Genomic DNA, 27448 nt, shown 5'->3' with positions numbered 1-27448 from the left:
CCAGTGCTGAGTAAAAATATCCATGGACAGACAGATTGGAAGGGAGACCCTGCCGCCAAGACCAGCTTCGGGTCTCATAGGGGGACTTGGTGTTGCAGCACAGCTCACAGCACAGGACAATCCTGGGCGAGTACTAGTCTACCTTCTTCAAGCCAGCAGGAGCAGCCTTCCAGAGGGCAAGACTGCCACTGCTGGTGGATGCAGAGGGAGTTACGACACCACTGCAGGTGTGAGGTCTGAAGAACACAGTATTCACAAGGGGAGGGCTGCTGGGGTGTGGCCATCCACCCGGCCTGACCAGAGCTCGGTAGCTGCCAAGGGACTATAAATTTTGGGTATGTGGCTGAGGCAAAACTACACAAATCCCTGCACACTGACTCAACTCACAGATTACGAAGCAGGAGGAAGGGAAAAGCAAAAAGACACATCCAGGAAGCAGGAAGAGATGTCCCATTTCTTCTGCAATGTCCATCCAGTGCCATTTAATGATAGGGGCAAACCTTGAACCCAGTACAAAGGAGAAATGCGCTAAAGAGATCGTTCCATTTTCACAGTGGAGGTACATGTTAAGGAGGTACTGGCAGATGAATGTGCCACTGAGAAGCAACAAACTGATAAGTGACAGACTCTAGCACACAGTATTATACAGAAAATGTGAAGGCAGCCAAACGCAAATGGTGAGCATTCTAACCAATACTGTTGGGCTGTTTTTTTGTTTTTGTTTGTCTTAAACAGTAAAGGGGCCTCTTTTCTAAAGAGCAGTGTGGAGAAGCAAAGGGTGGTGAGAAGAAAGAGTGAAATTAATTTTGGGGTTCTTAACACAAAAAACACGTTCCCAACAGGCTATGACCCCTTTATCTTTGGGTAAAGTCTCCCTTTCGATACTTGGATTAAGAAGTTGCATATGTTTTACCCTAACATTCCTTAAATTACCTGTTCTCTCTGTTTAATTCATTCCCAATCGTCTTTTAAAGAAATCCACTTTTGGAGATCTCGGCCTGAGAAGCTGCATCATGGATGATTTCTCCTTCTCAGCCTGCAGAGGAGAGGCATTCTGTTCTCTTCGCTCCTCCCACTTACCACATGGATTTCAACATTTTTAAATCAGAGTATCTTTGGAGTGACCTGTCAGGGCTGCGGAAATCTCTTCCCTGCCTAAAAGCAGAGAAAGTATATTCTAGCTCTGTGTATTCCCTTGGCCTAATCAATAATTTATATTATGTGGCATGTGTATTTCAGAATTGGTGTTTTGATGGTGTTAGTAGTAGTAGTTTAATGATAGGTATTTTATTAATTACCTATTTTTTTCCTCTCTTTTTTAAGCAGAATAAAATGCATTTCTTCCAAAATTTTAAAAATGCAATGCCCTAAATGTCTATGGCCACCTTAATCAAATCACTTTTACTATCTCTGTAAATTTTTTAAAAAACATAATTTTATAACGATTGAATTTGAGATAATCATAGCTTCTGCATATCAAAACATTTTTGATACATGAAATATGTTTATTATTTTTTAAAGCTAATGCTTTTTGAGAGTACTCTATCAGGATCAAAGTCTACATACTACCATCTAAATTTTAGGAATGCATTAGACATTAACGGCACTTTCAGAGGTTGTTAGTTGCACTTTGCAGGACCTATATTAATATTAGGTGCTTCATTCTTCATTGGGCTTAAGGAAAATTACCTAATAAATTCTGAACCAGAGATTTGAACTCAGGTGAGTCTGACTCCACCATTAGCATCGGAAGAAACAGGTGGCAGAAGCAATGGCAATCCAGTCGCCAGCATATCCTCAGTGTGCAAGTCATTAGAACAAGGTTTCACCATGTGGTAGGGAGAATGGATCTATCGTAATTTTATGTTCATTGGCAACACCCAAATTATCCCACACACTGATTTCAATTCATAAACCATTAAGTATGCAATAAGGCGAGGGAATTTTTTACTTCCTCTTGGCTCCGAGTAGAGGAACATTACATGTAGTCACATGATGCTATTATACAGTGTTCTTTCAGATACTTATAGGAGTGAGACCACGTTCTAGATCTCAGCAGTGATATCTGCCAGTCCTCCTAAAAATATCTCATGAATTCTGGCCTTCCTTCTTAAAGGGATCCAAATGAAATAAGGTGGCAACTTGTGAGTTTGAGCAGGACACCTCCTAGAAAGGAGATGTGAATCTCTCATCTTGACTTTATTTTTACTTTTGCCCTTAAAAATTGTAAATGTAATTCCCTTCCTAAGTACAGAAAGAGAAAATTCATTTTCCTATTTATTTTTCAATTATGCAAATAATCTAAGGATAGTTAGCCGTTCAAATTAGTATGGTTTAGTTAAAATCATCATGGTTTTTGTAGACCTATAAAAATCATAATCTTCACTCAACTACTACAAGCCCTGTATGTTAGGAAGCCAACTAAGCTTTTTGCAACTTAATACACGCATTTGTAAAATCATTAAAAGAGCATTATTTCATAGATATTTCTGTATAGATTTAAAGTTATACTCTTAGAATTTCACAAGAAAACCCTATGTCACTATATCCAGCAGAGTATACCATCAGGGTAAATTGCACCAAAAATTAACATTTAAGTTTCTTTTTGAGCAGTTCTAACCTATTTGTAAAGTTTGACATTCCATTGATTTCTTTCTGAGAAGACCACCAAAGAAAAAAGAACATTAATTCTTTTAATAGGATGAAATGGATTCTACCTTCATTATTATATGGGCACAAGGGCACTTTTATAAATCTAGGATGCACTATATAAATCTAGGAATTTAGTGATATGTTTCTTATGTCTTGAACATGGTGCTATTTCATCATCTTGGGAATTATTTCATTGTTACTCGTACCTTTTTCCAAATATGATTTTAAAAGACTTAAGGAAACAGAATGATGACTGGCCTAGCAGGATGATAAAATAATGCAATAAATCATCACCATTGCATCATCATTTGTGGGTTGTTTTTCTGTTGGTTGGTTTGATTTTACTGTGTTGCTCCAAGTAGTTCATCAACTCTCAAGATTTGAAAAAGAACCACTACACTATCTTTTTGGTCTGATTTAGGTTAATTTGAAAATTAAGACAAAGAAATGAGAATTGACAGAAAATTGACTATCACAATAAACTAAGTGTTTCTCTGCTACCAACTCTGCTCCCCTGAATTCTACACTTAAAATGGTGTCCAGAAAGTCCACGTTAAACACCTTGTTGCTTTAAGTGATTTTTCTTATTAAAACCTTCTGCTGGCTTTCTAGTTTGTTGAGAGTAAAGCCCAGTCCTGAAAAAGAGCTTTCAGACCCGCCAGCACCAGCCACGGATAATTCTCTGGCCCCTCTGCAGCGTTTTCCCTGCTGTGACTGTCCCTGTCCAGCCACCTCGGCGCGGATACTCATGACCTCTCTCTCCATGCACACTCGCATCTCAGGCAATTCCCACTCTCTTCCCCTAGGATGACGCCTACTGCAACATCCTCACTTTCTCTTCTACCGTCTTCAGGTCTTAATGATAAGGTAATCTTTTCAGTACGGCCTTCTCCAACCATCCTACGTAAGCCCCTGATTCTGTCCTCCCACATTTCCTGCCTTATTTTTTCCAACTATTCAGTTCTTTCCAAGCTATTATTGCTTATTTTGTTTAATGTTGGTGTCTCCTCATTAGGTTAGAAAATTATATTTATAGTGGCAAGGATTTGACTACTTAATTCCATGGGATGTGATGGATATAGTACCCATGTAATATGTAGTGTGTTTATACATGTGTGTGTGTGTGAACATATAGTGCTTAAGAAAGTATGTGAGTCTTAAGAGGCGTACGGTATATATTGGATGAATGAATGTATAAGCAGTGTATGCTCTTTTATTCATTACTTTTGTTGTTCTCCTGCATGGTGGTAAACAAATCAACTCATAATCTCACAAGCATATGACTACATATATTCTATATCTTAATATATGGATATGATACTGTATCATTTGTTAAGGTGATGTCACAATAAGTATATAATAACTGATCCATACAATTAATAATTCATTGTCTAGAACCCTTTCCATAATGATGCATTAATACCTACTAAATAGCACTAGATATGATCTGTGATATTATAACTAATCAATTCATAAAAAATATTATTCATATGCAACCTAAACAAGGGACTGCTTTTTATATGAAAAAGTAAAACAACATTAATATTATCAGACAATATTAATATTATGAGATCATACTGACAAGAAAAAAACATATGACTGAGCTGGGTGGTATGTGCTAACTGTACTAAAAAGTAACATTGCAATATACAGATTGAATGTACTGGAGACATTTCTTTTTTTTAATTCCTTCTTATTTCGTATTTACCATTTATCATCCCTCTCCATTTCTCTACTTTGTTGGCTTGCTAAAATTTTCCTTCTTTCCTTCTTAGTGCCTTGTCAATTTGGAAGCTTTATAGCTTTAACTTTTGACAAATGTATACATTCCTGTAACCACCCCCACAATAAAGATATAGAACATTTCCATCCCGTCAAAATTTGCTCTCGTCCCTTTTCCAGCAAGCTCCTGCCTGGTCCCATAGTTTATTTATTCTTTCATCTTTTGATGGACACTTGGGTGGTTCTAATTTTTGGCTATTATGAATAAAACTCCCATAAATATTAATATCAAGTCATTGTATAGATGCATATTTTCATTTCTTTTAGGTTAATACTAAGCGTATAGCCTACTGGGTCAAAATGTTCCCCAATGTGATTGTACAATTTTACACTGCCATGAGTTATGTATGAGGATTCCACTTGCTCACATCCACACCATCAATTAATACTGTAAAAGTGATTTTAATGTTAGCAATTGTGGTGAGTATTTAGCAGCATTTTATTGTTTCCCTTTGCATTGCCCTGATGACTAATCATGTTGAGCATCTTTTCATGTGCTAATTAATCATGCATATTTCTTCTTTTAGAAGAATCCATTCAAATCTATTGCTCACATTGTTTTCTAGTTGTTCTATCTTATAATTGAGTTGTAAGATTCTTCAAATATTCTGGATATAGGTTGTTTATCAGATGCATGTATTGTACAAAAAATTTCCCAATCTATGGCCTTGTTTTTTTACTTAAAAAAAAGTTTTTGAATTTATTTTTACAAACACTCTTCGTCTTTCAAGATCTCCCTCCCGTGTAAACTTTAATTTGCATTCTACCTCTATAGATGTATTTCTAGTCATCTCGTTTCGGTGGTATAATATAATATAAATATAATATAATACTTGTCCTTTTGTTCCTTGCTTATTTCACTGAGCATGATAGTTTCAAGGTTCTGCTACGATGCAGTATGTCTGATAAGTTCATTTTTTTCTTATAGATGAATAATATTCCATTGTATGTATATACCACACTTTGTTTATCCCTTTGTTGCCAGAGCCATTTCTTAACCTAATTGTCAAGATAGTTCCCTTATTTAATAGTTACTGAAAATGTTTTCATTATGTTTTATTCAAATTTTTTAAGTAGCTGACAATATTTATACTACAAAACCATAACTCTCATAAAATGTCCCTGGTTTGAAATTATACTTAAAACACTCATTCAAATATTGCTGGCCACTTATTGCTTCTGTCTATGAATAAAGGCATTTGATATTTTCATTAGCACTCAGTCAAATGAAAAACAAAATTAAATATATCATTATAATTTCTTACTTTGTATGAGGTTCAGCATTCTAAATGAAACTTCAATTTGGAAAGGCAATTGCAAGGATTTGTAACGTAAGTTTGTACTTTATTTTCATAGTTCTACTTCAAGCTCAGTAAGCTCCTTTCCATGCTACAAACATATTTTCTCTTCCTCTCAAATTCATTGGTATTTTTTCAGTTTGTTCTCATTATTCTGGTTTCTGTGTCCAGAAATTCTACTTAACCCGCTGTCTTAATAATTGTTGATCCCCAGTTTCCTTCTCGTACAGCAGCACTCAGCCTTCTTCCCTTTAGCACCGTAAACCCTCTCCTCCTCCAGAGCATGCCGTAACACTTCCCAATTTAAATCCCAGGACCACATGCATCATCTGCCTCATGAATTCTAGAGATTATCTGGGGACCACTGTGTATTCATACATATTAAAAAGACTCTTGATTTTTAATGACTATTATTAGTTTAAATCATTTACAGTTTTGGTTTTTGCCACTCCCCCCCATCCACTTTGCCTCTGCAGCAAACAAGCCTGTCTGTGTGCATCCTTCTCTACGGAGAAGAAATCTGGGAAGAGGTTCCTGGGGCGGGGACTCTGCAGCCTCTCCCCTGTGTGACCCAGTCTGGGTCAAACCATTCCTTCTATGTCAAACTATGCACCATATATATCATCATTTAAATATCCTGCTTTTCATAAACTAATTGGTGCTGACAGAGTGGGCAATTCTACTCTTGATTACTGAGTGTTCAACATTGTGTGAGAGTCATTAAAAATTCTGTTCTAAACTGATACAGTGACTAGCAAGGATTTCACATCACAAAGATGGCTGAGGAGGAAATATTTTTGAGAGAACAATGGTGGCTACTTTCCTTGAAGTGTCGTATTATAAAGGACTTGAGTTTCTGTGCATAAAATATGATGAAGAATTATAGAAATAAAATACTATAATTATTTGGGGAAATATAATATCTATATTGTATTCATTTATTCAACTAGTTACTATTGGGAATTGCACTGTTTTTGATAAAGAATATAAAAATAAAAGCATTCAAGGCAGTGCAATAGTGGCTCATTGGCAGAATTCTTGCCTGTCATACTGGAGACTCGAGTTCGATTACCGGTGCCTGTCCATGCAAAAATATATAAATAAATAAATAAAAAGTAGAAGCATTCATTACACAAAACAACTTATACTCTAGAAGGTATGCAATACATCATGAAGCCGAGAGATTTACTGGACAAAACATAGGAGATAAACTCAAACTAGCACACAAGCAATGGAGTGGCATCATAGCATGGTAGTTAGATGCAAGGATTCTGATGCCAGGACCTGGGTTAAAATATCTCTCAGTTCGTAGGAAACTGATAGAATGACTAGGAAGTAACCAACTCATCTGAGCATAAGTTTATTCACCTGTAAAATGAAGCATTATTTCCTCATGGAATTTTTTGGGTTCATGGTTATAATGAAGCTAGAACAATGTCTAGGACATTATAAGTGTTAAGTTTCTCTTTAAAGAAATGTTTGCTGATTTATGAAGCATTTGAGTTCAATTTTCTAATATAGTTACAATTTCAACTGGATTAGATTGGGATACTTCAGAAGGAAGGTTGGTATGAAAGAAACTATAAAGTAAAAAGGTATAATCTATGCCTTTGAAAAAAGATTTTTCAGAATGTGAATGAGAAATCAAGAAGTGAATTAAAAAAAAAAAAAAAAGAAAATCAAGATAAAGTTGTGACCATATCAAAGAGAGTATTAAATGCCAGGCTTCATATTTACTGGTACTGGTACTGGCATTGGGAAAGTCCCTGAAGTTTTTGAGCATTGAAATCAAAGAACTTTGCCATAGGAATTCTACTTTGCTCTGCTGTCTGTCATTATTTAATCTGTGCTTGATGCCCAAAGTCTCCTATGCTGATGATGTCACTCTGTGTGCAGTGAGAAGAAAAATCTAACACTCATTCTCAAAGAATATGATTATTCACTATATTAAAAATATAATGACTTCTGAGTTGTGGTCTATGAGTCAGGATCTGTGAAAAGTATGAGCAATCTATTCATCACACAGATGTTAATGAATTCTAATGAAGTTGTGAAAGAAACTAATTACTACTAAAAATGTAAATTTCCACCTTTTCACATCATGAAAAGGCTGAAAGAGGTTATTATAAGCATTGAAGAGAACCATGGACTTAGGCTGCACAGAGTTCAGATACTTACTGAGTGCCATTAGCTTAGGGCTCCCATTGACATCGCAATAGTTAGGGAGTTAGAATAAAGGGTACATTATGGTCAGGAGACTCAGGCAGAGAAGTATTTATCACCCAAATCCAGTACTTTGGTCTTGATTCTCTTGTTATGCAATTGAGTGGTCTTCCTACATCTTCTAGCCAAGAATCCTTAGCCTGACTGAGGCCACTGGATGTGCAACTTTATTGGTCAATCAACTGTCCTTGTCATCCAAGTCATTAATAAAAAATAAGTGTGTGGAAGATGAAGTGAAATCTTCCAGTTTAGTTTGGAAATAGGTTGTCTAATCATTGGGGTAAGTTGGAAACACTTATATTACATAAATCATTTACAATATTTTGCCATGCTAGTTGTATACTTTAAATTTGAAATGTATAATTGTATGCCTATAAAACATAATAATAATTATAAAAATATAATTGTGAGATGCATTGATTAATTTCAAAATTAATTGAATGTTAAGGAAGCTTGTTTACCCATTTAGAGTATCACTGATTAGATTAACATGAATTGCTTAAGTGAAATTTTTGAAGTTCTTATATTTGCGGATCCATCCAGGCATGCAGATGTGCTAGGGATGTTTGAGAAAATCAGATGTTAAATTTCTAAATATACACTCTGCTTATAGTATCAAGTTCAAAGAAATGTTTCAATTAGTTTTTATAGGAGTCATGGGTTCCAGTTCATTTACATTTTCTTTTAGTGAGCCTTTCTATTGTATATCAAATGGCTACAGGTTTCCAAGTTAACTTAATTGTGGAAGAATGGGGTAGTGTAGAGCAGTGAAAAACCTCTGAATATTTATATTCACCTTTCACTTGCTCAAGAAAACTAGATCTTCCCTCATTAGAAACAAGTAGTTCATTATTTAAAATTTATTTACATATCTATAATCATTTCACTATTATTTTCAAAAATATTTTTTGGAAATATTTACAGACAAGAGTTCCAGAATAAAATGTATTTGAACACAGAAATTTAATAAAAATATTGATAATTTGTTTCCAATATGTTACAATGCAATGTTCCCAAACAAATTAAGACATACCATTTTTGTATATGGTCAAGAGAAACAAGGAAGAATACATTTTCAGTAACTGCTAATAAAGTTTTTAGTAAAAGCTAGCTGATTGCTTCCATAGACTGAGTTACATACCCAGGTTAAATGTTTCCATAACATATGTGATTGTTTTAAATTATAAATAAGTTAGTGTTTTGTCCAACTCTGATGGAATACATTTCTAGAGTAACAACGTCTAATAGAACTTTCCGCACATTTGGAAAGGGTCTGCATCTGTGTAATACAGTAGCCTACAGTCAGATATTGATAATTTAGGAATTAGAGTGTGCCTAGTACTACTGATAAGTTACATTTTTTATTTTATTTTATTATGACTATTTTACTTTAAAATTTAAATAGCCACATTGGCTGGCGACTGCCACATTAGACAGCACCACTATGGAGCACAGATCAGCACACACTTTCCGTAAAAATCCAAATGCAAATGTTTTAGGTTTGCACATGTAACTATCCAACTCTGCTGCTGTAGAGCCAGAGAAGCCACAGGCAACACAGAGATGATTGCAACTGTAAATAGAACTTTATTAATGGACAATGGAATTTGAATTTGATATAATCTCAATATAAAAAAATATTATTTTACTATTTATCTTTGTGAATTATATTTTTCACATGCAGGGTGCTCAAAGCACATGAGGGTTTCACAATCCCTGTTTTACTATCCTGGTATCTAATGCAAAAATGGACAGATGGATTATGAGCTAACAAGTGTCTGAATGAATGTAACCATGAGTAAAATCATACTCAATTCACCCTATATTGCACTGAAGTTGACATCCCCACAGGGAAGAGACTTTGAAGTCATGGCTAAGAAATAAAGATTTTAATTTATACTCCATCACTCATTCTGCAGTATTGAATTCATATTCTCAACCTCATGTCTGTTGTCTGGTATGTGGCTATATTTACCTGCCCTTCTTTTACTTCAAGAGCAGGTCTGTCTGCTAAAATGTACTGTAAAATATACAAAAGTGAATACAGCTAGTTGTCAATATGCAGGAAAAATCTGGAGGTATAGACAATCAAAGAGATGGAAGTGAAAAATATGATGGCGTATGGTGAAAGATCAAGTAGGCAGTGAAATTCTTGAGTATTGAGGCTAAAAAGTTTCTAAGAAGAAGGATTCCTAAAGTCAAATTTAAAGATATTTGTGCTTCTCAGTTTAACACTCTCCACTATTCCTGCCCACAAAATTCTTTAAAGTTTAGTAGACCTGCAAAACATTTAAAGGTGCAGAAATAGAGCACAGGTTTGCGATGAGGAGCTAGGAGAACATCTGTCCCACAGGGGGATGAATATGGAAATTGGGGGCACTTTTGCATTTTCACAAAGAACAGAGAAGGAAAGATCAAGTCCCATAACCCGCTCACCCTAAGGACAATTTCCCAGAGTATTTAAGAGAATTTGACCAGTTGGCAATCTTATATTTAAGTCCAAGAAATTCAAGATACATAATGTCTATTGAAGATGTTTTATTAGTTTTGGTGTTTTTTTTTTTTTGCCATTTTTACCAGCAACATTAAGCCAGATGAATAAGTGATACATCTAGAATAAACTTATCTCTAACTTAAATGCAAACAAATGCGTTTTTATTAAATGTCATCATTCATGTGCCGTGCATTCAAAATAGTGTATGTACCATCAAATCATTTAAAATTATGAAAAATGAGTGTTTCATAAACATGTAATAATAATATACATATACATCTGATATTTTATTTGTTTCTATATGGTCATTTGCTTTAAATTCAAGATTTTTAGTGTTTTAAATAATGGTGTTGAAGAAATTAGAAATTTTCATATAAACACAGTTTACTGGGATTTATCTTTTTTTAGATGATAAAACTAAAAGAATACAAAAATTACTATGAGGAAAGCTTATAAAATTTGTAAACATTTTGTGCATAAACCAAAATTATTTTTGCTTGTTTCAAACTTGATTTAAGGCAGGAATACATATACAACCCCAAAATTCAATGCTAAAATTTTTACTTTGCATTTAAATATTACAAATATTGCAGTTTTCAAAATTAGAGTTTGAGATATGTAATTTTTGACAAACTGGTCAATTAAGAATTATCAGAATGTGTTTACTTTTATATTTGCATAGACTTATTTTCTTGGCTACTTCAAAAATCGTTAATTATCCCCAGGAAAATTACCGGGGGCCCATTGCCACTGCTATAGGAAGGCTTCAGGAATAAAAACGTATATTGGAGGTAGACATGAGAACTGTGTGATATGGGGCAAACCCATCTTTCACCTTTTCTATGCAGAATAAGAAAGTTAGAAATGATTTAAAAGTTTATAAAATATTTTAGAATTTAAAATCAAGAGATATAGGACTTGGAAACCACCACCCTACTATTGAATTATGACAGTATTTTACCTATATATTAGTATTTAACTGTATATTAGTTATGACTAACTAGTAGAGGGAAACTCTGTCTCTCCTTTGATGATAGAGATATATTTGAGCTAAATAGTTTTGTCAGTGAGTCCTAAAATGCTTATACATATTCTATCATTTTCTTAGCATTTCCATATTTTGCATGTTAAGATTTTCCTTCATGTAAACTGGATTTTGTCATAAATAGTAAGTAAACAATGTTTACACGACATATTTTTTACATTAAATATATGTTTCAATTCTCATCATTTTCCTTTCACATGGTAGAATATTAACTATGAAAGGTTAACTTAATCATTGTGTATAAATTTTGTGTTTCTACCTTGTTAAGATGTATGCATGCAGGTTGTATATATCTGTTCAATTTGCCGATAATTCCTCAAAGAAAAATTTTTTGGACATTAGTTTTTCTTTAATATCTTCCATGTCTGAGTAATGTATTGAAGGTATTGTCAATGTTTTAGGGAATTGGAAATAAAACATAATGTTGGAAATTATAATTAGTAGAAGAAATATGTAATGTAGAGATGAGATATATGCCCCACAAAACTATGATTTAAACTCTACATTTTAAAAATGAAAAAAAAATGAGCTTCAGATTAGAAAATGTGTGCAATAAATTGTGGAGTAATGACAATTATTTTCAAAATGAGTATACTCTATGCTCTTGTAAGTCTTTGCATATCTAGTAATTCCCATGGAACTCTATTGGGTTGACATATTTAACATAGTGCTTATAAACTATGTAGAAATTTCCAACTTTTTTATCACTCCATATTTTTATGCTTACATACCATTTTTCACTTAACATGATGACCGAAAGAAAAACTAACAAAAATATGCTCATTCAATAGAAATAAAAAAATTCTTTATTGCACTGACAAATGATAAATGATAAACTGTCAAATTCCTCACGTTGGCAGAAGATCTTTAAAATATTTGAGGCATTTGGAAATGCATAACCGGAGATGTGCATGTTATTTATTTAAAAATAAATAAATTTAAATTATTTTACAGAGCCCACAGCATAAAAAATATGATAAATGTGGTTAAAATATTTTGTAGACATCAAATGGAGTGAACACAGCAAAAATTGCAATAAACCTAACGGGCATTGCTTAGACTCCAGCTATTTATTTTGGGTTCTTACCTGACCAAAATCTGTATTCTCACAAACATAAGTCTCATAGTATTCAGAGAACTCAGGAGCGTGATCATTAATATTGAGAACATGCACATACACAGGGACTTCAGAAACTTGTTGTAAATTGTCTGCAAATAGAATAAAACTGAGTGAAAATAAAGGATTTTAGTTCCAGGTTCAGAAAAAATAATCATTAAAATCACATCACAGTCTATGTGGTACATATTTTTTTTCAATAAATGCTACCAGAGGGCAGAATCCTCATATGATTAATCTATTTGTCAACAATACAGCCTAAAAGAAAAATGCTGCGCTGAACACATTCAACTCAACCAGTATCTACTGAGTGCCTTGTATCGTCCATTAGCTGTTGAAAGAGCTGATGAGCAAAAGTAGCAAAGAAAAGTTAGGCATACTGACACTTTGCTAAAGTCCAGGAACTGTTTGAAGCATCTGTATTAATTCTTTTAACTCTCATGATCATATTTGCATTGTTTTCCCCAACTTCAGTGTTAAAAACATTGAAAACCCACTTAATTTCACAAATTACCACTAAGCGCATAGCTATAGTGAAAAAATACAGCTTAAAAAGCCAGCTCCTTTAGCACTCTTAAGCACTGCTAGGTACAATGTACTTCTAAAAACAAACAAAAAACACAGAGAGTAAAAGTCTAAATATATATTAATATTAAATTACTGCTAGGTAAAGATGACATTCTATATATACTTTGAATTGGAAAGACATTCTTATGCGAGCGAAGGAATCCAGAAGTCATGAAGGAATAGAAAGATGGTTAAATACACATAAAATATGGCAAAAATAATGTAAAAAAAAAGGCAAACCAACAAAACACTATATGGAAAAATGTTAGCATCATAGGATGAAATACTAATAGATCCAACTTTCAGATCCTGAAAATTGACGTGAAAAGGACAATTCAGGAAGAAACAGTTGCAAATTAGTAATTGTGGAACAGAAATCTAAATGTTCTATGAAAGAGCTTGCCAAAATACTGTGATACTGCCCTGTTGATCTTTTAGTCTAGATCAGGCTGCCTTGTGCACTGTAAGATATTTAGCAGCATGCCTGCCTTCCACTCATTAGATGACAGTAACATCCCCCCTCCTGAGTTGTGACAAACAAAACTATCTTCTGACATTGTCAAATATACCCTGGGGGGTGAATGGTCCTCCTCCACTTTGAGAGCGTGGCGTGAACACAGGTTCTCGCATACAGTTAGTGAAGAAAGTGATGATTTAGTTCATGGAATAGAGATGTGTTAAGCCAGATACATTAGTGGTCAGTGATGGCAGAGAGCTGAAAAATCACAGGGCTATAAATTATTACAATGTTTTTTGGAACTTTAATCTGGCAGTAGCAAGTAAGATAAACTACACAAATCTTTGATTCCGGATTGTTGGGGACCTCTAAGCTACAGTTCACAGAACCAGTATCTAAGATGATGTGATCCATCATATCTACTTTAGCTTGTTTGAAACACTCTCAAATAATCTTCAATTACCTAAATGTACATTAAAAGGGGATTGGGGGAAAAATTACAGCCATACTATGAAATTCTACGTCGATTTTCTTTCTTCTTTCTTTCTTTTTTTTTTTTTTTTTTTTTTGGCTGGGCAGGCAGCGGTACTTGAACCCGGGTCTCCAGCATGGCAGGCGAGAAATCTGCCTGCTGAGCCCATCCTTTTTTTTTTTTTTCATAGATTTTTTTTAAATGATGATTTAGCACAAATGATGATTCAGTCAATACTGTGAGCTCCAATGCTGGACGACCTGAGTTGAATCCTGGTTCTCAGTTTGAGAAGAATGCCTAACTACCGCTTGCCGAAGTGTCTTCTGTAAACTGGGAATGATACGAATAACCATCGTAAAGAGTTAATTTGAATTAATTCATATAAAGCACTTCGAAGACTGTCATATAAGTGGACAATATATATTAAACTTTTTTGTTTTATTTACTAACCAGAAATGACATACTAGACATTTTGTGAAATTTTAAAAGCAAGTTATAGCCATAAGATGCAGTTTATTCTTTTCTTTGTTATTTTATATCTTTCCTTCTCTGTGTTTTTCTTTCAATGAACTGTGGAAAGATGCCTGCAATGTCCTTAGCTCAGAAAGTTAGCATTAAAAAGTGGCAGTGGGAGTGTCTTTCATTTGTCTTAATGTCTTTATTCATAATTTATATGCTATTTGGTTAAGAGAAAAATGTTACATCTGTAATTGCAGTTACAGTTACCATTATGATAGAAATTGTAAGTTTCAATTATTTAAACTTTAAAATTTGGAAATTACAAAATTCAAAAGTAGAAATCCCTGGTCATTAGGAAATGTGGAAGCCATTCAAGAATTATTCTCGGACTCTACTGCATTATATTCATGGCTTAAAAAGATAACACATTAACATTAAAATTTCAAATTGAAATGATTAAAAAATATATATATATAATTTATTGACGGTTTAAACATATCAATACCACTGTAGAATTTCTTTTATTCTTAAGTCAGTAAAATAGAAAAATGCAATTTTAGGGACAAATAAATTAAGGAAAATTGATTTAAAATTCATTTAGAGTTTTTATTTTCTTCTGAAAAATTTGCTTAATTAAGTTCAAATTAAGCTTTTGACATGATTTTGCAAAACATACATATATTTCCATACTTTTTAATTTGAAAGTAGTTAGTAGTTTTATTCACTTAAGTGGTATAATGATAAATAGCTTAGGTGCTTAATTTAGGAAGCTTTCCAGGAGAGAGAATGAATTTCATTCGCTAGGAAAAAATGATAAACTAGAACATCTCTCTCCTGTTACCGTCTGTATTTTGTTTGCAAACTTATTAAGGTAGTTAACATACGTAACTAGTGTTGTTATATGTATTTCTATATGATGGTCTATTTTCCATTCCCTAGGTGGCTTGTTTATGTTATTATCAAAGATAAAATGGCTCAACTTAATTACTTCTAATATTGATATCATGGGAATAGGAAGTTGGCACTCAAAAATATTGTCTTTGAAACTGTCCTAATGTGAGTTTAATGATGTACTTTTTTTAATCATGTAATTATTTACTCAGTTTTTTCCTAACCAATATTCATTTAAAACTGAAACAATTTTTTCTGAAAATATGGCTCCAGAAATGAATTAAATCAGCTTTCTAAGAGTCTTTATCCAGTTATATTCTATTTTGGAAGTTAATTTCCCGTGTTGAACTTGCGTGCCCTAAGATTAGAATAATATTGGGAATTTTTTACTTAAAATAGTTTGACTTTTTTTTTTATCCACAGTAAATACTGTATAGCACAAGAAGTTGATTGGCATAATTCAATTAATTTCTATGCTTGATAACGTTTCTAATAACTGATTTTTCAAACAATAATGAACTTCTAAGTATTATTTTATATGTAAAGTAAATATATTTGGCACATTTCCAGTTTGCCTTCACAGAGATTGAAAAGATGTTTCCTTTAACTTTCCTTTTATCTTGTATTTATGTGTTTTGAAATTATTTTATATTGAACAATATTTTTTAATTTAAAATTTATTAAATAAATGAATATTTTTGTGTCAAATGATAACCTGTCACTCTGATCTAATCATGTTTTCTAATTCTAATATTCTCTAACTATTTTTATAAACTCTCCTGATTTATTCTAGCTTTATTTTTTCCTTAACATACTTTGATGGCTTATATCCTCCCTTTTGCTCAAGAAAAGTGAAATGTTTTCAAGATCATCTTTCCTTTGCTTTTGTTTTTTGTGCTTTCTTTTGTTTTCCTATCTTCTTACTTATAAAATGATAATTGTCATATAAATATGCTCCAACTATATCTTTCAAGAGCTAATTGATTTTTTAAAAAACACGTTGGGCGGTCCGACAGTGGCGCGGTGGCAGAATTCTCACCTGCCATGCCAGAGACCCAGGTTTGGTTCCCGTAGCTTGCCCTTGCCAAAAATATTAATAGTAATAATAATAAGACATGTTATTAGCAAATTTTAGCAAGTCAGGGACATGTTTTTTAAAACCTATTCAAAATTTCAATCATCTCTTTAACCCTCTCAAATCAATATGATATTAGCCGCCAGACATGTTTTCATAGTCACATGAACGTGGACAAAATAACTTCAACCTGAGGCCAGCGCACCTTAGGAATGAGGCCTCAAAGCAGAATTTAACAAAGGTGCTTGCTGAGATTACTGTTGATTGACCTGGGGAAGTCCTAAATGCGAGCTGATTAAGACCCTTCATTTGCACCATTAATTGAATCAAATTTACAATTAAACTTGATGGTCTTTTAGGAGTAAAAATGGAAAAATAAGCTTTGGTTAAGAGTACAGTGTCCACATTCATTCCAGAAAACACTAAGGGAGAGCAGTATCTTTTTTCCCTATTCTCAGTAAGAAGCACTGCAGTTTAGGATTAAGAACAGACAGGTTTTGGAATCAGATATAATTGTGACTGGTCCCTGGCTTTATCTTTTAGGGGTTGCACTATTTTTTTAAAAATATTAATGCTTCAAAAATCACCAGTGCTTATTCCCATCTTGCAAAATAGATATTTTACAAACAAATATCTGAAAATATAATAAGAAAAAACATGGCCAGGATTTTATTTCTGATGTATTCCAAACAACACTCAGTTTTTGTAATTTTGTGTTTGGTTTTACCCAACAGAGAGCATTCTAATAACTATGGTCTTAGTACGAGCTTACAGAATAAGCCATCTTTTAAAATGTGAATATATACACTCTACTGACTGAATTGTAAGGTCACAAAATTATAAAGACTATGTGGAGTCATAAATTCTTTAATTAAGCTGGTAAGTACCAGGTCAGTAAAGAGCTGAAGTCTAGTCTGATTACTTGGGTTGTGCTGTGCTATTAAGTATTTTGAATATTACTCTTGAACTGCAAAATACATTGAAATACTTACACTTATTACATCATTTACTTTACTTTTGATTGAATTATAACTACATATACCTATGTTGAAATGATCATTTTATGGATAGCTGCTCTTTTTGTAGGCCTCAGAATGTTATTACTGATTTTAATTTATTGTTATGCTACCCTAATTTCTTTACATTGCTAAGATACCAAAAACAAAAGGAGAAAAAAAAAACCTTAAAAGTTTCTGCAGAAATCTACCCTCATAGAAATGTTGAATAACTTTGCTCTGAAAATTATTAATCATCTAATTGATGGTATTGGACATAATTAAAATACCTTGCAAACTATTTAAGTTAATCATTCATTCATCCTTTCTTCTATTCATTCATAAAAGATTTGACTGTTTATGTCTACGAAGATATACAATATTTAAGACAGCCTATGAACTCACATTGTAGTACATCTATTTAGTGAAAGTAAATGGTATTTTCTTATGAATAATCCTATTCTTTATGTATAAAATAAGATTAAAGTGAAGAATTAATATATATAACTTCATCAAAATATCATTTTATAGCAAAATGCTATTTTTAGAGAAATATAGATGTCCTGTCTTCCTTGAACTGATTTGGGTTCTTTTTCTCACAGAATTGAATTATACATATATACCTATAAATATATGTCTTCATAGAATTTTCCAACGAATAAAAGCTTCCTATTTTAAGAATAAATCTCCTTGTGGTTTTTGACACAGAAAGCGTTGGCATCTCTTCTGTTGTAGCAGATACTTATTTGTAAATGTATGTATATTGTATAATGTCTTATATCTATTCTTTTAAGCAAGGATAGATATGACCAATTGAATAGTTGGTTCCTCGATAATTTTCAAGACAATATCCAAATGGTAAATCAGGATGATTTTAACTGTTTTTACAATGTGAAAAAGGAAACCTCTGCCTGTTCTGAAAAATAAACTGATTGCTACTCATTGAAGATGTCATCATGAGCATAGCTGAATCTATATTTAATTGGAAAACACCTTACACGAGTTTATCATGTACAGGCAACCAGCGAAATTAACTCGTTTGAAACCTTCATATCCTTCCCCATAATTACACTGAAATATGATTACTTTTAAATGCCTTAGTTTTCAACTGCAACATTAGGGTTGTAACCTTTTTTTGCTAATGTGAACTTTATCTTAGAAATAAAATTAGGCACAGACATTCTGTGTTTGATTTCAATAATAATCCCCTCATGAACCCACAAGTCAGCTTTATCTGATTATGGCTAAATGGCACAAAATTCCCAGTCATTTTAATTTATTTTAATTTCTAGTCAATAGTCTCACTACTATTCCCACAGCAGTAAAAAAATATATAATATTAATTAAGCACTTCTTCATGGAAATTTTTAGTCTAAATTTCCTATCTAAATTTTTAGATAAAACTAAATTTTTAGTGTAAATTGTCTATCTAAGTAGACAATTCCTACAGTATCAGTAATATAGCTTCTTTCTACCCATAGCTGTTTTTCGGGTGTGAATATGGTTTGAAAAGATGACAAGATTTTCTTTTTCCATCAAACTCATTATTTGAAAAAGAACCCATGGAGAATGCATGTGAAATACCAGTCAGTTAAAAAAAAAAAACATTGCAAAATGTATATTCCATTTTCGGTAGGATTGATGAATATATAACCATGAAAACTATTGAGGTGTCTTACTGCGTAAGAAATGGGTTTTGTATTTCAGATGATTTTTGTTTGGTTCTTTGTATTCCTCCAGTTTCCCTATGATTTACTTTTTGCATGATCACAGCTTATTTTCATAATAAAAACTTTCTTACAAAAAGTTTTTAGTGGCCAAGCATATAAACAAACTGCAATACGAGTGAGAAGAAATTGTCATTTAAAACAATAAAAGAAATTAACATGTACCTGAAAATACATGTAATATGCCATTTCACCTTACTTCTAATGACATTTGAAGCAAAATTTTGTCCCTGCTTTTAAAGAGCATTAAATGTTGTTTTAAAATATTATGAGCCAACCTGTGGTTTGCAGATGAGTACGTACATTTTTCTGTGGCTGTTACACTTAGGTTGAACCAAGCACTAATCTCTCGGTCAAGAACATTAGTTGTAATGATTGTGCCATTGTCATCAATATTGAACAATTTGCTTCTGGTAATAGCATACCTGCACCAAAGAGAAAATATTCCTTAATGTTACCATTTTTCTCTAAAGCATTGATGCACTAAGCTCTTTTCAACATGAAAACAAATTTTAAGAATATGCTTTACATAGTTAATGGAATGCATAAAATATTTCAAAAAGGTGCATTTATACACTTAAGAGTCATCTCAATGAGATTTAAAAAATTATTAAATTTTCAGATTTAAATTGTTGTATGATAAGTCTATACATGTCAACCATTATCATCACTAACAGAGAATTTTAACAGGTGAATGACTTGGTTAAAAGTAAATGACAATCACATTGGCAATATCTACGGTCAATTGCTCTTTGACAAGACTGCCAAAGCCTCTCAGCTGGGATGGAGCAGGCTTTTCAACATATGGCGCTAGGAGAACTGGATAGCCATACACAAAAGAGTGAAAGAGGATCCCTATCTCACACCTTATACAAAAATGGATCAAAATAGATCAAAGACCTAAATATAAGAGCTGGGATCATAATATTGCTGGAAGAAAACTGTAGAGAACAACTGAGGTATGAATTCTTTTCCTAGAGTGACTATAGCTTTCATTTCTCATACATTTTTTAAAAATCTATTACTTACTCGATGTATTTTTATTTTTTTTATTTTCATGTGCTTTTGCCTTTAAGTTAATTAGATCATAAGTTGTTTCACTGTAGAGCCTTAAATTTCCGTATGAATAATCTGGTAAGATGGTAAAATTTTATCAAAACCCTGTTTGGATAGTGACTTCAGCTGTAATGCATTACAGTTACTCCAGGAAGATTGTCTTCTTTTACATAAACAGAATGTATTCCGCCATTTATTTTGGCCATCTTTTTATAACTTTTTATAAAGTTCTATATTTCTTTCCATAAATATATATACTTGGTTAGATTTTTCCCTAGCTGTCTTATTGTTTTAGTTACTAAAATTCTGAATTAAAGTATTTTAAAAAGTAACAAATGGTAAAATACCATTTGCAAAATGAAGATAAGTATGAATAAGTCAGGATAAAAATGATTGTAAAACCTTTTATATTCCTTTGAAACAAAGTAAAACACATTACCAGTCTCTTTCCTATACCACATAGTTTCTTGTTAAATTAATAATTGCTGGTGCATAAGAAAAGTTGGTCTTTATTGATTTAAAGAGGAGTATCTGATAGTTTTTAATAAAAACATCCTTTATATAGCAGATGGGTCTCTCATGCTTTCAGAAAAAATGTGAAATACATGTACAAATACATGTATATACATATATATGTTAAATATATTCATGTGTGTGTGTGTGTGTGTGTGTGTGTGTGTTTAGGGTTGCCTCTCCTCCACTGCCCAGCCAGCTAAATGAAGAGGCATTGCCTAGGCATTCTTATCCCAAAAAGTAAAGGATAGTAGATTTAAAAATCCTTTTAGATCATATAAAAAAAAGCCAGGTCACAAAAATTTACTTGTGCAAAAGCCTGAATATCATCTCATGTTCCATAAGAAAAGAAGTCTTTGAAGTACTCAGGAGGTCACATCTGCTTGCAAACAGTTAATCATAAAAAGTGAAGAGAGCTAATGCAGGTTCAGAGATGGCTTCTCATTGCATGCAGATTCCTGATGACTTTGATGAGACATCAATGAGGTTTGCCATAATTATGCAGCATCAGATGAGAATATTTTAATCTTGAATTGACAGGTTTCTAAAAATATCTCACTAATTTGTAGCAGAGGGTTCAGTGGAGATTAAAATAGATATCACAGAAAATTCAAGTTTAGAGGAGTTCAGTTTTAACTTCACTCTTTTTGAAACATTTATAAGCAATTTACATAAATGCCCAACTGGCCACATTTCCTCCTTAGGAAATTCAGTGACAAAAAGAAACAACATTTTAAAACTAAATTATTTTTGGATTAAACAGCTTTTAGAATATCCTGTTTCTATAAATACATCATTCCAAAGAAAAATTGCGACAGAAATTCGTAGTTTCTCCTATTTTATTAAGCATATTTTAGAAATGTAGAAGTAAGTCCCAATATGTAGGTTGCGACTCCATTAAAAAAATTACAAAAACAGGGCTAATCCTCTAGGAAGAATGGGTAAGCTTGAAAGCTTACTGTTTTATTAGCACTGATGTGCAATACATACTCCTTTCCTGGGTCCCTTCTAGAACGACCAATTCTGGTAATTTGAAGTCATTTGAATAGTTTTTCCTCTGTTCCATGCTTATCAGATGAAATCTCCTTGATCTTGATGTAAATTGCAAAATTCTAAGTCATTAAATTACATATATGCGTGTATGTATATATATATATATTTTTCACACACACACACACACATATACATATACATGTATATATCCCTTTTACTTTATTTTTATATTAGAAGACCTGAAAATCTGAAAATTAATCATCAGATAGAAACTGCTTTATATATATATATATTTATCACTGCTTCCCAATTAAATGCTTTGGTCTATCGGCCTAGAGATTTATCAGCTACATTAGTGTTTTGAAAGAGCCAACTTTTCGTGTCATTTTGTTTATTGTACTCATTTTCATTGCTTTCTGCTCTAATAATTATTTTTTCCTTGATTTGTGCTTGCTTTGGGTTTAACGTGCTCTTCTTTTCTAACAGAAAACATAACGTGATGTTTCTCACATGAAATATTTCAAACTTTTACTATAGGCTTAGTTAAAAAAGAGATAAAAAAGAAATTTCAATAATTCCAAAAGACTGAATCATGCACAGAAATAGCAAAAAAAAAAAAAAAAAAAACAATAAAGTTCAATATTTCAAACTAAATGCTATGTTACTACGTAGTCTTAAATGTAAAACCAAAATATTAAGGGAAATGAGATTCCTCATAATTTTTTTTATGGAACTGCTATTACAGACAGACCCTGGGTTCCTCTAGCTCATAACACCAGATTCCTTCAAACAATTGTATCATCTCACTTTCAGATCTAAATACGGGACTCTTCCTCCATATCTGCACCCAATATTTTCTTAAACCATGCACTTGATTCTTATAATTAATATCAAGGCATACCTTATTTCTCAAGCTTGTCTGCCCTCAACGTGTCAAGAATATTTTGCTAAGGCAGTTTATTTAGCCCACCCACATAGGCTGAAACTGAACATGGAAATTCTACCTTCCCAGAAACACTAGGTAATTCGTAATCAATAAGAAGTGCTAAATTACACAAATTCTATGAATCTAAGTATTTCATATACTGTGTGGACATAGGCTTCCTCCAAAACAACAGTATATCCCTGAGGGAAAATGTCCGACTTATTTCCTCTGGTTTCCATAGGTCTTTTTATAGTGGGAGAACTGGAAAAGTGATATTATCAAATTAAAGCTCAAATTGAAATAATTATTTTGCATTTTGTTTTCAAACATTTTCTGGACTTTCGCTCACACAAAAATTAAAAAAAAAGATTGCTCCCCTCCTGAAATGTACTCAAGTGGCTTTTTCCATGTGTATTTATTATTGTTTTCATCATATATTTTGAGTATTTGCTAAATCAAGCTATACCATATGGGGGAGAAAAACTCACATATCATCAGTGCTCCTAAGAAATGTATGAAAAGTAATCTTATTTAAAAGATACTTCTAAATGAAAGAAAGTTTGCAAAAGACATTAAATGATATTTTTATGAGAGGTATCACATATTGTATATATACTTCAGCATAAAAATGAAAAATCATTATCTTTTTAGGTAGGAAAAAAGTAACCATCAGTGGTAATACTATAAAAAAATATAACTGTTAATATTTTGGGTGCATGCCAATATTTTCTCACGTATTAGTATTTTTAGATGCACTGGACACATAGCCTTTTTAATATTTCACTTCACTTTAAAATCATGCCATGTATTTTTCTATTTCAAAGCATCACTGTAAATTTATTCATCATTCATTCTCATAATTACTGCCCTAAGATTAGATATTTATATTGCTTCCAGCACTCTGTTATTAATTATAACTGATAATATGAGTACCTTAATACATTAAAGTAATTTTAGAATTCTATCTTCTTTGGTATTCTCAGAAATATTAATAAAATAATAGATATACTATTTTTAAAATTGAAACGATTTATTCATTGGATTAAAATTGTTTATTTATCTATTTACCTATCTATCTATATATCTACCTATCTATCTATCTATCTATCTTTATCTTTCTATCTAAAACCACTATGGCTAAGTGAGAATTCTATGTATATATTGGAAGGCAGCATTTCATGAATTGGAATTACAACTGAAAATCAGGAACATCCTGTTATCTCAAAAATTTAGTAGATTGTTTTCTCTGTTCCAGCAGCCTTTCCAAAGAGAAAAGCAATAGCCAACATCTGAATGAATGAATACATGGAGGCTTATGTAGTTCTCTGGGCTGTGGCATGTATATGTTCCACCTGACTGTATCTGTAATACTGAAAAAAATCAAGAATCAAAGCATAGTAACTAAAAATAACAGACCATTTTAAAAGATGGTAACTATTTGTTCAATTTAACCCATAAATTTACTTCTATTGTATTTATTTTTATTTCTGCTTATGTCATTTTTATTCTTTATATGGTATCTTATAAGTGCTTTCTCAATTATTGAATATTGTTTTAATAAATCACATTTAAATAAAACCACATTTGATTAACTTTCTTTCTGCTCTGTCTTGAGGTAATCTAGGGCTTCTTTTTCCTTCTTACCCCAATTAATAGAATTTTGGTTGGTGAGTGCTATGTCGCACTTGCACATGCTTGCAAATTGCCTTTTTCACTGTATCTTAACCAATATTGAGGCTCCCTATTTGTACTTGTTTCTTTAAATTGTTAAGGTTTTATAAGTACCATATAGAAGAGTATAGACAGAATTATATTCCTGCTTAAAATCACATAACAGTATCAGTCGCTACTGTAAGTTTCAAAATTGCGTAAAGTACATTACTAGTAGCTAATAAGAAGGAGGGGGTAAGGCATTTGAGATGTTTCAGTTTTTCTTTTTATTTTTTTTTTCTGGACTAACACAAATGTTCTAAAAATGTGATGAATGCGCAATTGTGTGACAAGTCTGTGAACCACAGATTGTATACTTTGAATGAATTGAATGTATGGCATGTGACTATATCTCACTATAATTACATAAAAATCGCGTCATTTTATATTCAAGCAAAGCTACTTTTACACATTTTTAAATGCAATTCTCATTAGCTGACGTTGCAGACACACCTGATAGGAGAATTCCTATGATCTGGATCTGTGGCAGACACGTTGCCCACAAATGATCCATGTGGGTTTCCTTCCAAAATTTCAAATACATAATAAGGGAAGACGAAAACAGGAGGCTCGTCAGCATCTTCCACTTGGACCTTAATGAAAGTGGTGGAAGGTCGACTATGATAGCTCAGTAGCTGCTCGTCCACATGGAGGTTTTTAACTTTTGCTCGAATACCAAAGTGATTCTGGAGCTCAAAATCCACTTTCTACAAGGAAATACAGTGTACACAAAAGAGATGGCTTTAGTCACCCAAGTTACTAGAAAAAGAGCTAGTTATTAAATGAAGCCTCATTTGCTTATCAGCTTTTAATCTTCATGTACATGAATTCCTCTGAGTGATACTAAAATTAAGCAGTTTCATAACATCTTGTTTCTATTTTGTTATTTACACTTGTGTAAAATGTTTTAAAATAACAACTATACTTTTATTTTAGGATTGAAAGCATACCTCTCTGAGCATAAATATCTTATGGAATTGAGAATTCATTCTCTGGTATTCAAGATCTTCTTAAAAAATAGTCTTTATTTGGAAACCTTTTTAGCTGAGGTATTCTATATATCATTAGAGAAATTTCATAAGAATGAAATCTCTCATCTCTAAACTATTTTTCTACCTAAGCCATAAATCACAGGTTCTCATTTCAGTTTTATAATGAAGCAAAGACTAATTGGCTACACAAAATAATTTTGCATATTTCTGATTTAATTGTATGTACAAGCTCTCAAAGCAAATAATGTTAACACACATACCTTTTTTAATATAACTATTCCTTCTTGGGTCTCATTATTTGTAATGATGTCAAACATTTGTGAATTATCTTCTTCAATACTGTAATCCATTTCTGCATTCTCTCCTATATCATTATCAAATGCCATGATTTTTCCTATAGAAGTTCCAGTGGGTGCAGATTCAGAGACAGTCAGCCGGTAGAAACCTTTAAAAACAAAATTCAAGATGTTTTGCATGAATTATCATCAGAAACCCCAATTAGAGAACCATTTACAGACTGTAGGTAAAACCATACCGACTGTTTCTAAGAATTTGTTCTAAATCTCTATTTAAATATACTTTCTTCTTTTATTTTTGAAAAATGAATCTAATATCACATCAGAGCATATCTTATCCTCTCTCAAATATATTCTATCATATGAAGTCCTATCACCAGTATATATAATTTCTAAATTTCTATTGATAAGCATATCTTCTCAATGAACACATATTTGGTTTTTTAAAATTATATCCTTCAACAATCCAAAATTAAATTTGGTTAGGGGTTTTTCATTTTCACTCAAGCTTTCCCCAATGCCTAAATTCACCCATAAAGGAAAGTATGAATTAAAACTATGAGAGAATAAAGGCAAATAGATGAACTTAATGAGTAATGGCTTGATTGTCAGATTCTGAACCTGGATTAGTTTAGTCACAGTGGAAATGAAAAGAAAAACAGATACACCAGAGATAGTAGGTATGTGTAGGACAATCATGTTGGAATCCATTGTTTTGGTCATGAGAAAATAATGGCAGTTATATTTGAAATACATTGATACATATAAATTAACTTTTTTCTTTATACTTCAGGGATAAATTGCATAAAACTCATGAAGAACTGCACCACTCTTCTTAAATACATTATTCATAATTTATGTTACAAATGTAGGAAATAATCATAAATGCTAATATTCTAAAGAATGAAATTTCCTAGAATTAAAAAAGAGCACATATAATAGGAATTTTAAAAGACGTTCTTAGTTCTTTTAGAAGCATATAGGAAATTACTTCACAGATAGGCTTGTGGGATTTGTTGTTGGTTTTTGGGTGGTAAAAATATCACATCTGTGGAATTTGTGGTTGTTATTTGTGTGGTAAAAATATTAATCAAAAGTTGCTAATTTACTGTTTTTAGACATGGAAATAACAGTGCATATTTGTAGTAGTCTTTCTTTCATTGTGGGAAAATTGAAAGAATTCTTCATTTGATTAAAGAAATTAAAAATTGGCAACAAGTTAATCTTAAGAAGACAGTGACACTACAATAAACTGGCAAACAGATGCTTTAGACTTACAAGTTATGAAATTTATATTAAACAATTGCCCTTCAAAATTAGAAACAACTCATTTTCCTATGTCAACACTTACTTTGTGTTAATTCCATTCCTTCAAAAGTGTTTTCTAATAAATTCTACACAAGGCTGTGTTCTAGAGGCCAGAGATACAAAATGAAATAACATGTAGAAAATAATTTCTTATATTCTTGAAGATGAAGCGGATGATAAAGAAGTTAAGTAAGATAGCCATAAGTCAAGGTAGTGCTGTGATGGAATTGGCTAAAAATTTTTGTACGATGACAAGAAAGTCCTCACCGTGGATCTAGCATTTGGATGAGAACTGAAGTAAGTAAAGGAGTATTGGAGGAAACAATTCCAAGAGGTGTTGACTTTTCATAGGGCAAAGGGTAGAATGGTGTATTAGACGAGGTCAGAGTCATAATGGAACA

At 32.4% G+C, this 27448-nt stretch overlaps 1 protein-coding gene across 2 annotated transcripts in view; it reads right to left on the bottom strand.

The window, feature by feature from the left end:
* The window catches only part of CDH19 (cadherin 19), a 123638-nt gene that overhangs the window by 34082 nt on the left and 62108 nt on the right, over positions 1 to 27448 (bottom strand). For both annotated transcript variants that reach the window (XM_077135276.1, XM_077135277.1), the window contains exons 6-9: positions 25704 to 25888; positions 24905 to 25158; positions 19558 to 19679; positions 12582 to 12703 (exon numbers count right to left, since the gene is read on the bottom strand). In XM_077135276.1, the coding sequence (XP_076991391.1) occupies positions 12582 to 12703; positions 19558 to 19679; positions 24905 to 25158; positions 25704 to 25888 (683 nt within the window). The remainder of the gene's footprint in view (positions 1 to 12581; positions 12704 to 19557; positions 19680 to 24904; positions 25159 to 25703; positions 25889 to 27448) is intronic.

The sequence above is a fragment of the Tamandua tetradactyla genome, chromosome 18 (genome assembly GCF_023851605.1).
Source record: "Tamandua tetradactyla isolate mTamTet1 chromosome 18, mTamTet1.pri, whole genome shotgun sequence".
NCBI classification, from domain to species: Eukaryota; Metazoa; Chordata; class Mammalia; order Pilosa; family Myrmecophagidae; genus Tamandua; species Tamandua tetradactyla.
The sequence above is the reverse complement of the archived record's forward strand: the minus strand, read 5'-3'. Positions and strand labels throughout refer to the sequence as shown.